A 12,108-nucleotide genomic window follows, 5' to 3' on the forward strand; every position below is an offset into this window, starting at 1 on the left:
CTAAGCCAGTTGTGGTGGTACATGCCTTTAATTCCAGTACTTGAGAGGCAGGTTGATCACTGTGAGTTCAAGGCCAGTCTGGTCTACAAACCAAGTTCCAGGACAGCCATGGCTACACTAAGAAACCCCATCTTGAAAAACAAAGCAATAACTAAAAAGAAAAACTAATGTGTTTTTCTATCTCTTGTTTGTTACATATTGTAGCTGTGTATTTGGAAATTTGGTAAAAAGTTTCACTATTAAGGTCCCTAAGACATCACTCAATAATACTGCTTTGCTTATAAAATAATTGGGGTTTGATCTTATATTTTAACACTGAAGAACTGGTCTTATTGTGTTTGTATCCTGGTATATTTTATTTATTATTCAAAGTTGCCTTTTTATTTCAGTTTGTATGCTTTACACATTTCTCTTTTAATAGTACATTACTAACACCAGTTTTACTAGTTCATTATTTACATTGATTAGTGTACATTCTTTGTCATACACTCAGTGTATTAGTTTTTACTGGTCACTATAACTAATTACTTCAACCTCAGTGATTTAAAGCAATAGATTTATTCTCTCACTGTCAGGTGTTGGCAGGGCCATGCTCTTTGCACAGACATGTGGTGGCTGGTGGCAGTCTTTGGCTGGCGGCTGCATCTCTGATGCACATTCATGTGCAGGCTCTTGTGGATGCTTTTCAGAGCTCTGCTCCTCTGTCACAAGACTGTAGAGACGCCCTGATCCCTACACAGTGCAGAATAAGCTTCTGTCAAGGTCCTTCGTCACACTGCTCTCTGTAGAAGGTAGTTTATAGGTTTTAGGGTTAGGAGATGGATCTTTGGGGCTGCCATTCAGTTCACTGTACTCAGTAATTGAAATTATCTAAGATTTCTTTATGGAAAAACAATCCCAATTTACAATCCTTGAAAACAGGATGATTTGCTAAGGAGAGGAAATCTCTCATTAATTATGATCTAATTGATTTTTTTCCTCTTATAAACTGGGTGCTGTTTGATATATTTCTCCTCTTATGTACTAAGTACTGTGATAAAATTTGTTCACTTGATGTGAATGAACAATTTCCTAAGTTCCTAAAAAACCTTTTCTGTTTATTAAGGTTTTCAATATATACATATATACATATATATTATTGTTAAATCCTGTTTTACTTATTTTAAAATTAACTATTCTTGAAAAAACAAAAGACCTAACTCTGACATAAGTGCCTATGGTTATAAGAATGGGTGCTACCTGATTCTAGGAGGAGCTGCGGGGCTGACACCAGGAGGAACCTGCTTCATGTTGCTCACATATGTATGTGTTTTGCCTGCATGAATGTCTGGATCCTCTGGAACTAGAGTTAGAGGCGGTTGTGAGCTGCCATGTGGATGTTGGTAATTGATCCTGGGTCCTCTAGAAGAGGAGCAAGTGTCTTTAACTACTGAGCCATCTCTCCAGCCCCAACAAAGGAATTTTTAAATCACACTTGTGATCACTTGCTTTCTAGGACTCCTAGAACAAAAATAAACTGAATGGATGGGATTCAAGTTAATCTCATGCATTTCTAAATGGTATAGACAAACTGAGTGAATGAGACTTTAGTTAATATAATGTACGTCTAAACAGTACAGATGATGTCTCTTCAGGCACTGTTTAGGCATGCATTAGCTAGAATGTAATGCGTGAATGCTGAATTACTGAATGCACTGCTCTGGGCTAAATGTTTTTAAAACATTGTGCTTTAAAAAATCTCAAACTTATACTTATAATCAGTTATTTTTACAGTCATGACATTTTATAAAACTCATGAACATTCATATTTATGTACTAAATTATCTTAGTCAGAATTCCATTATACCAAATACTTTGTTTCTATTTTTTGGCAGCTTTATTTTTTATTATTTCAAGTTGTTTTTCACTCTTTACTTGAAAATAAATTTTTTCATATACTATATTTTCAGCTAGGTTTCTCCTCTCTCATCTTCCCAGATCCTCTCTATGTTCCCATCTACCCAACTCCATGCCTTCTTTCTTTCTCTCTTAGAAAACAAATCAGCAAATGTAAACAAACAGATCAGAATTTTAACAAATAAAACAAAGAAAAAGCATAAGAAACACATGCAGAAACACACACACCAAACAAAACCCATAAAAGCACAAGATCAGAAATCATAATATACAAGCAAAAGACCAGAAAGCAAATCAATATGAGACCAAAAATATCACTGAGTTTGTTTTGCGCTAGCCTTCTACTGCTGAGCATAGGATCTGCCCCTAACTGTTTACATATCCAGTGAGATCCATTAGAGAGAACTGGTTTTTCCTTTGGTAAGCAGTTATCAATTGGAGATAGCTTCTGGGTTAGGGATCATGTCTACTTTCTCTCTCAGTGTAGGAACTCCATCTGACTTGGGCCTGTCCAGGCTCTGTGAGTTCTTTTTGAGTTAATTTGTATGCCAGTCACGTTGTGTCTGGAAAATACTGCTTTCTTGGTGTTTTCCATCTCCTCTGGCTCTTATAATCTTTCTGCTTCCTTCTTTTGCATAGCTTCTTGAGCTCTGAGGGGAAGGCTTAATGAAGACATCCCATTTAGGACCACGAATCCCAGAGTCTTACTGTCTAAAAATTGTCCAGTTGTGGATCTTAGTATTCCTGTCTACTGCAGACGAAAGCTTCTCTGATGATGACTGGGCAAGACAGTGATCTCTGGGTATAGCAGAGTGTCATTAGGAGTCATTTTGTTGTTAAATTCCTTTAGCATAACTATACAGTATTTGGTTTTCCTATAGGATTGTGCTCTGTCTAATCTCAGTTCTTTGCCCCCCAGCCAGGGTCAGACGCGGGTTCCGTCTCATGGAGTGGGACTTAAATCTGGTCACATGGTGGTTGGTGACTCCCGCAGTGTTGGTGTCACTCTTGCACCAGTGTGTCATGCAGGCAGGTCACCATTGTAGATTTCAGGGTTTGTAAATGGGGTGATGGCTACCTTTCTCCTCTGGTGGTGTGCCGTGAAGACTCTAGTTAGACACCAGTGCAACTTCTCCATGTTCAGTGAGTTACTGTAGGCTTATCTTCAGCGTCAGCTTGTGAAGAGCAGCCAGTAACCTTGGCAAGAGCATAAGTTGTTTGAGGGTTTCCATGGGGCCCCTTTTGGTAACAGCTCAGCCAGAGGTTTCACTTGATGGTAAAAGATGTCTAGTTGGGGCATTCTCTCCCCTATTATTTGGTGACTCCATTTAGATTTCTTTCATACCTGTATATATTTAAAGAAACTTCTGTTGCAGTAGGTTTCCATGTGACTCCTCAAATGGCCTAGCTTTATTTTAATTACTGTGAGTTCAGTATTGGGCATCTTAACAGAATTCTCTAAACTCACAATACCAATTCGTCATAACAAGGTTTTCACTCTTATAGTTCAGGCTGGTCTTGAACATGAAATCTTGCTTCAGTCTCCCAAGTGCTAGGATTGTCTTATTCAAAATTCTTTTGAGTTGGGCTTAGTATGTCATTATAAGAATGTCTCTTGGCTTCTCCCCGAGACAGGGTTTCTCTATGTGTTTCCCTGGTTGTCTTGGAACTCACTCTGTAGACCAGTCTGGCCTTCAATTCACAGAGGTAGATACCTGCCTCTATCTCCCGAGTGCTGGGATTAAAGGTGTGAGCCACCACTATGTCTAATGCTTAAAAATGTTCAGATTTTTCTTTTAAATTTTAGATTCATCTCATGCATGTCTTTTGCCTTGAATCATTGGGACTGAATAGTATGTCTTTTCCTATGACTATGATTGCCTATTAAGGTGAAAATTTTGCTTTTCAGTTTGTGGCGTTGAATATTGTTTTAAATTCGTAAAGATTATTAAATATTACATTCCAATGTCGGGGCTGAAAATCCTAACAAGTCCATGAACACAGGCTGAATTTGTTTGCTCTCTATTGGTGGAGACTTGCCTGTCTGTCTGTCTGTCTGTCTGTCTGTCTGTCTGTCTGTCTGTCTGTCTGTCTGTTTCTCTGTGCAGCCCTGGATGTCCTGGAATTTGCTATGTAGACCAGGCTGACCTTGAATTTAGGGATCCACCTGCCTCTGCCTCCCAAGTGCTGGCATTAAAGCCATGTTCCATCCATACCCAGCTTAGGAGGTGGGGTGTCAAAGTTGTACTCACTTTCATTTTTTAGGGGGTGCTGAACAATTTTTGCCATCCATGTACTAAGTAAATTAGCCTCGCCCCCACTGGAGTCTGCACATGTAAAATGCACACTTGTATGTGTGTAAAATGCACACTTGTAGGAGTAAGGACCCTTTTCTTGAAAAAACCTTAACAGTTCTGCATTTCTTCATGATTTGCTTAGAAACACATTGTTTTTTGTTTTTGTTTTCTTTTGTCATAAAAGTAATACATTGTGACTTTGGACTTTGTTTTTGTAATTCTAATCGGAAACTTCCAGTATTTTGCTACATTAAGATTGTAATGGTGTTAATGTTAGCTTTTAACTAAGATTGTAATGGTGTTAACGTCAGCTTTTAACTATCATCTTAGGAAATGCACACAACCAGCTAGTTATGAATGTCTCTATTATTCTTATGTGACCTCGCATAGACCCTCTGAAGACCTTCTGGGTATTGTTCTATATTTTCGTCAAATGTAGGCATAACCACAGAATTCTATTGTGCTTTCTTTTCCTTTGTTTGAAAAAAATATTTTTTTGATTGATACCTCCTTTGAATTATTTAGATAATTATAGTAGCTAACATATTTGAGTTGTCAAGACTTTGCCTCCGATTGAGGGGTGAGTGCAATCAGGAAAACATGGTTGAGAGTTTCATGTTGGTTTTCTTGTCTTTATGGTCCTACATTGTGTTTAAAAAGCATTTTCTTGGGAAAAACAAATCAAGGAAATGACTTCCATACTAACCTTATCAGCATGATTTATAGCAGTCAGGAGATCCTTTTTAAGGCATTTGAGCAGTTTTTAGGCCACAGGGCAAATCAGATGTGCCCCATGTGCTTTGCTCTTTCTTTGTAGACATTAGTGGACATTTTCCTAGGAGGAAAATCTATAGTTATCCAGAGCTTGCATCTGCAGTGTGTTTCTTCATCTTATTCCTGTTTGCCTTGGTGTTCTAGAGGCTGCTGGCATGTACTATACAATTCACTCAGGAGACCCTTAGGAGAGTTTACATTTTTTCCTAGAGCAGTCTTTGGAACTCTGGTGGTATCTAAGTGAAAGTTGGAGTTACTGGAAGATGCTTATTATTTTTAAAAGTATAGAAACTGTTCTATAGTTTCTACTACTAAGCTTCGAGTAGTGCTTGGAAGATTCCCAACAGTTACTTGTTTCCTTCGTGGTTGCAGATTTTACACACCAACAATCTTGAACCTATTATTTACGTATCAGATTCACATTCGGGGAATTAACATAGAGTCATAAAGAACAATATAGAAATGAAAGGATAGCCGGGCGGTGGTGGCGCACGCCTTTAATCCCAGCACTCGGGAGGCAGAGGCAGGTGGATCTCTGTGAGTTCCAGGCCGGGCTGGACCAATAGCCTCGGAAACAATACAGAGAAACCCTGTCTTGTAAAAACAAACAAACAAAAAACAAACAAACAAAAAAAACAAGAAATGAAAGGATAAGTTCAGACTTCTGTTTAGGAAATAGAAATTTAAGATTTAATATTGTTGATGTTAAGATACTGTTTAGTTTATTACTCTAACTTTAGTTGTCCTGTTATTTCCTAAGAATGAGGAATATGTGAATTATGTGAATTACTTTAAGAACAGTTCTTGTGCCAGGCGGTGGTGGCATACACCTAATCCTAGCATTTAGGAATCAGAGACAAGTAGATCTCTGTGAGTTTGAAGCCAGTCTGGTCTACAGAGTGAGTTCCAGGACAGCCAGGGCCACACAAAGAAATCCTGTTTTGAAACAAAGAACAGTTCTTGTATTTCCAGAAGTGAGCAGTTGCCCGGCAGTGTTGTCAGTAGCTGCTGCCTTTCAGGATCCCATGAGTCTCTGAGTACCTCTCCTTCTGATTGCTTTGTAGACTTACTGTTACTCTCTGCTTCATGCTCCCTTAGAAGACCCTAATGTTCTGATGAAGCCATATGTATCTGTTTGTGGAGAACGTGACATCAACAGCCAGTTGTGTGTAGGTTTACCGGTGTCTAAGGGCTAGTCATACTTGCAGCTACAGCTGCTGGTTTTTGAGATTAAGTGGTGTCTGAGTAGATTAAGACTGATATAACAGATTAAGTAGCTTAAGACACAGGCTGCATTCCTTGTAGCTCTGAAACCTGGGAAATTGAGTTTGAGATATGGACCAGAAGTGTCCTTCCTGCTGTGTCTTCACATGGAACAAGGAAAAGTGGGATCTTTCTAAGGCACCAGTCTCACTCCTGATATCTCCACCCTCATGATGTGAACTCCTTCCAAAGCCCCATGTGCTAATTCCATTACATTGGGGTCAGGAGTTCAACATGTTTATGTTAGAGGCTCATACACACTAGTTGTGTTCTGCTACTGGGCCTCCTCATTCACATCCTTCATATAGTAGGTTGCTTTCATTTCTTTCTAAGAGCCAGTCTTAGGCATTTTTAAGTTTCCAGAGTAAAATCAATCACACAGAAGTTTTATCATTTATTGGTGGCGCTGGTGCTGGTGGGTTGAGACCCACCCTTAAAATAGAGAATAGCATTCATTTGCACCTGTTACTTAAATGTCCTTCTACCAAAGCAACCCCAATGTCAGGTGGCTGTGGTGCTCACTGCACGAGGGGACAGCAGATTCTAAAAGACTGAAGTGTTTGGCTTTGATATTAAGAGTTTGTGTAGCATTGTATAGTGGATTGAATTGTATTGCCTTCATATACCCATTCACCAGAAATATATTGGAAATCTTAATCCCCATAACTAGGAATGTGGTGACTTCAAGAAACACCAAGGACTCCTGGTGACCATAGAAGTTAGAACTAGGAAGGAAGGGGATCAGCTTTTAGAGTAATTTTTAATGTCATTCCATTGTTATTTTAATAGATTCCGTTAAGAAATATGACTGTTGTTCATTAATAAGGTTGATTACCCTTCATCCAAAATGCCTAGATCTTTATTTTTATTTTCTACACTTTGAGTGAGAGAGAGAGAGAGAGAGAGAGAGAGAGAGAGAGAGAGAGAGAGAGAGAGAGAGAGAGAGAGAGAGAGAGAGAGAGAGAGAGAGAGATTTGTGCACTAAACAGTTTCATGGTCTGGAAGTTTCTTACTTGTCATGTCAGGTCTGTACCTTAGATTTTGGAGCATTTTGGATTAGCCTGTGAAAGACTGAAAACCGAGCAAGCATGTATTTTACCTACTGCTTGCAGATTTTGTTCATACTGAGAAGCAATAACCTGAAGCTCAATGCACTGTGTTTGGATTTTATAGAAAGACTTTGCATTTGCCTTGTGTGCCCCAACCCACAGTTCTGCTCTCTCACTCATTGAGAAATGTGTGGTTGGGCAAGCATCGGATTTCACCTGTTTCCTCACCTTATAAACCTAACCTAGCAGTGTGAGCTTCTGGAGGTTTGGTATGAAGACTGAATGTGGTTGGAGGTTCATTGCAAAATACTGCGGGAACTCTAGAGCTCTTGACACTCAGGCATTATTCTCTCTCCTGGGCTTCAGTTGTTGTGAGACCAGGGTTTGCAGGTGACAACAGGCTGGAGATTGTCCCCACCTAAGCCCATCCAGCTCTGAGTGCACTTGGAACCTCCACACATTCTCTAGGAGCTGCTATGCAGCCTGGGCTGAGCCAAGAAGGGAAGGCCTAGTCAGCCCCCAGTGCCTCTGCTGCTTCTGCGTAGTTCTGTTCTTACTGGTCATCTGCCTGCTGACTTAACTAAGTCTGACCTTTTACTCAGTGGGAGTAACCCAAAAGTTGTAAATATAAGGTTTGTGGTGCACCCAGTGGCAGAACAAGTGTTTTGTGTGAACAATACCTGAGTTCCATCCCTAGCTCTGAAAATAAGCAAATCAGAAACTCATAACTCCTTATATTTAATATAATCTACATATTTCTCTTATTGAGGCTGTTCTGTCCATTTAGGTTGTTTGCCATTTCCCAGCATAATTAATTAATTTAGGGGTAGCATGATTAGTAGCCAGTGGTTAAAAAATGGTTTCTTCCAACAGACCTAATTACTCAGAACAAATAATACCAGTGTTCATATTAAAGAATGAGTTCATTAAAATGTTCTTTCTTGTCCCAAGTAGAAAAACTAACCAGTATGATAGATTTCTTTTTATGAACAGTATTCTCTTTCTTTAGGAGTTTATTCAGCTGCTGTTTTTGGCCTGTAGCTTGCTGTAGTCACTAGCACCTAGTTTTAAAGTGTCCCCTCACTATGCTGCTGTTCCTTTCTTAGTGGGCCTTTGGAGTGACGCTGTGGGAGCTCATGACTCTGGGCCAGACGCCCTACGTGGACATCGACCCCTTTGAGATGGCCGCTTACCTGAAAGATGGTTACCGAATAGCCCAGCCAATCAACTGCCCTGATGAACTGTGAGTGTTTTGGATCTTGGACATGAGCTTTGATGCATTTACTACATTATTATAGAAGTAGGAAAACAAGTTCCTGTGTTCACACAGAGCATTCCTTCCCCTTTGAGAATGATGAGTGTTCACAGTTAGGAGACCTTGTTGAAAACCACAGTCACTGTGCACTGCAGTTGGCATCTTATATAAGTGGTGTGTAATCATAATTACTAAACGTTGGCCTGAGAATCTAAAATAATGGTGAGGAAACTGATAGAATATTATGTTTAAACAGACATGTTTAATAAGATACAGTACTTAGAAAAGTCTTTCTTGGGACCAAATTTGGATGCCAGCACCCACTAAAAAGTCATGTATGGCCATGTGTGTCTCTGACTGTACCACAGGATGGGTGGAGACAAACAGATGCCTGAAGCTCATTGACTAGCCATCCTAACTGCATCTAGGAATTCCAAGTTCAGTAAGATATCCTGATTGAAAAAAGAAAACAGTAGAGATGATACTCAGTGTTGACCTCTGGCCTCCATACACATGTGCGCACACACACATGCATGCACCCACATAGACATATACACATACCACAGGCGAGATCAGAGACAGACACCTTTCTCTTTATGATCTTGCCTTGCCAGGCATCAGTGATGCTTAAGGAAGATGTTCTGGCCTAGCAAGTGACAGGTGCTTCTGGCCTCGTGTCCCCATCACATCTTCTCCATCATGGCTGTGGAATGCCCAGGGTCTGGTTGGGGAAGTGTGTGCAGAAATGAATGCTGTCTACAGAGGCCCCAGAAGGTTTCTCTGCCAGCTTTAGACAGTGGCTTTGCTGTACATTCAGGAATCTCGATTTCACATAACATTTCCTCTGAGTTCCATAGCATCCAGGACAACACAGGCTCTTATTCTGACTGTGTTCTGTGTATTTACAGGAAGCTCTGCACTTGCTGAGTATTTTGTATTCTCATGAGGAACTGAAATCCATATGTGTTATCCAAATAACTCAGCTTCTTTTCAATTCTAAATAAGCTTGTTAATAGGCTGTCTTCTCCACAACTGCATTTGAACAGAAAATGTAACTGGCACAGAATTGACTGAAAGGCCATTGCTAGCCACATTTCCATGTCACTCTGCAGGTTTGCTGTGATGGCCTGTTGCTGGGCCTTGGACCCAGAGGAGAGGCCTAAGTTTCAGCAGCTGGTCCAGTGCCTCACAGAGTTCCATGCCGCCCTGGGAGCCTACGTCTGACTTCTCTCCCAGCCCCACAGCTTGGAAGCAAGTGCCTGTTGCAGATACTTTGCATGTAGGCAGTGCCTGCAGAAACACATTTGTCTCCCAGAGCACCGTGCCTTAGGAATGCTTTCAAACCTCAACTTCTAAAGACAGACTTAATGCCGAGTGTTTTCTAGATACCACTTTTATTAGGTTGAACCGAAAGGGGTTTTGTACATTTTTTGGCCAAAAAGTTTTTAAAATATAGTTACTTTGGACTAGGGGGTACATTCTTAAAAAATAAACAGTTTTAAAAATTGTTTAGACACAGATATTTGGAATAGCTGTCTTAGTGCCAACTGCTTTTATTTTTATGTTTTACTTCATTGAGGTAATCTAGGTGACTCACCTTTAAAGCTATTTTAATGTTTTTGTCACTCTTTTGGGAATGGTTTGTCTTCAAGATATGGTACTTTTCTAAAGAAAAACAGCATAAAAAGATGTCTGATTTGCCTTATACAAGGAAAGACAGTATGTTAGCAGAAGGAAAATTGAAGAAGAGGTAAAGAGAAAAAGAAATTTAAAAACAACAACAGAAACCATAGTGCCCTGCATGGAACATTGCTTGTCTGGTGAACGTGGCTCTGCTTTCTTGTTTGAGGAGGCAGTGGCTGAGTTATCACATCTCAGCTTTCCTGTGATCTAGAAGAAGACTGGGGGCAGGTTCGTGGGAAGCGGTGGTGACCTTATTTATTTTTTGCTCTCTGGGCAAAGAGATGATACAATTCCAGAAAGTGAACCCTCTCTATGCCTGGGGTTCTCTCTGTGTGCACCTGGAGTTGTGCTATGCAGAGCTGGAGTTACTGTGGGTTTGGGTTGTTTTTGTTTTTAGTTTAAATTGGTAATTTTTATGCTTATCTTCAAGGCTGGCTAAGTATAAATTTGTTTTTTAAAACACTTGAAAAATTAAAGGACTCATTTTGTATGATGATATTCAAACATTGTTCATGATGTGTTCATGGTGGTTGTGTCTTGAAAGTCCTTGAACATGCAACCACTGGATGGTCATGTTTCATCTCAAGAGAGTGTGCCTCAGGTTCCAAACCCCTAACAGGAGGGCAGCTGACTGACCTCTGTGGCATGTGAATTTGGAATTACTGTTAGAAGGAAGTGTCACACAGAGAAATCTCTCCAGAACCTGTAAATGGCATGCGTGTAGCTGTGCAGATTTAGTTGGCATAAGGGAGAGTCAAATGGGCTTGTGAACTGACTGGGGCTATAGCTGCCTGCCTCCGTGTCCATCCTCTCAGGACTGTAAGAGAGACCACAGGTCTATTATATTAAAATAAGCCTTATGCATAAGCAGAATATCTGAAAAGACAGTTCCCACAGTACAAGCTCCCACAAGCAATCAGTCCCGCAGACAGTGTCCTGCACACAGCCTAATGTGCTGGTGTTTGTTCATGATGTGCTTCATCCTCAGATGTCTGGGCTTTAAAATGCTCCTTTTGATGTGCTGGTAACTTGGAGAAGCTTTGTTAACAGCCTGCATCTTAGAAGGCATCCAGTCAACAGATACTAGGGTGCATAGTAACTACATACAGTAGTTTGGCTCTTCCCCTTTTCAACATTCAATGCGATCTTTTTGTCTTCAAATGAGAACGTTTAGAAGCCACAGTTCAGTGTACAAAAATTGCAAAAAAAAAAAAAGTGTGTGTGTGTGTGTGTGTGTGTGTGCTGGGGCTGGAGAGGTGGTTGGGTGGTTAGGACTGCTCACAGCTCTTTTAGAGCACCTGAGTTTGAATCCCAGAATGCACAGCAGACGGCTTACAATCACCTGTAACTCCAGCACCAGGGGATCCCTCTGCCTTCCACAGGTGTCAGGCACACCCACACACGATGCCATAAATTCATGAGGACACATAGCACACTCATACACAGAGACAGACAGACAGACAGACAGACAGACACACACACACACACACACAATTTGTTTTTAAGGTGAAGTGAAAACACCCTTCAGTTTGCTTGGATTTTTGTTAAGCTCTTTTACCTGTGTACATGTTCCTTTGTTTCAGTAGATTTTTCTGAACTGCTTGGAGATAGTAGCAAGGGAAGAAAAGAGCAGTTCCAAGTTCTCCATGGCCAGTCCTCTTCTAGTGGTTTGTATACCTTGTGAATATTGCTGAGCATTCCCCCATCGGAAAATGTAGGTTTATAAGAAAGAAGCAAATCAATAGCGCACAAGATGTGACACTATGGGCTGTCTCTGCTGTCTGCTGACAGTACTTTTAAAAGTTTTTTTTTTTTTTTTTTTTTTTGGTATAGCATCTTGCTATTGTAGCCCAGGCTGGGCTCAAAACTTGCAGCCATCCTCCTGCCTCTG

At 40.4% G+C, this 12,108-nt stretch overlaps 1 protein-coding gene across 2 annotated transcripts in view; it reads left to right on the forward strand.

Moving 5' to 3' along the window:
- The window catches only part of Ryk (receptor like tyrosine kinase), a 74,765-nt gene extending 64,050 nt beyond the window's left edge, over positions 1-10,715 (forward strand). For both annotated transcript variants that reach the window (XM_040739698.1, XM_005072031.4), the window contains exons 14-15: positions 8,386-8,522; positions 9,647-10,715. In XM_040739698.1, coding sequence (XP_040595632.1) covers positions 8,386-8,522; positions 9,647-9,758 — 249 coding nt within the window. In that variant the 3' untranslated portion in view covers positions 9,759-10,715. The remainder of the gene's footprint in view (positions 1-8,385; positions 8,523-9,646) is intronic.
- The last annotated feature ends 1,393 nt before the right edge of the window (positions 10,716-12,108 follow it).

This window comes from Mesocricetus auratus, unplaced genomic scaffold (genome assembly GCF_017639785.1).
Source record: "Mesocricetus auratus isolate SY011 unplaced genomic scaffold, BCM_Maur_2.0 Super-Scaffold_100691, whole genome shotgun sequence".
In the NCBI taxonomy this organism is placed as follows: domain Eukaryota; kingdom Metazoa; phylum Chordata; class Mammalia; order Rodentia; family Cricetidae; genus Mesocricetus; species Mesocricetus auratus.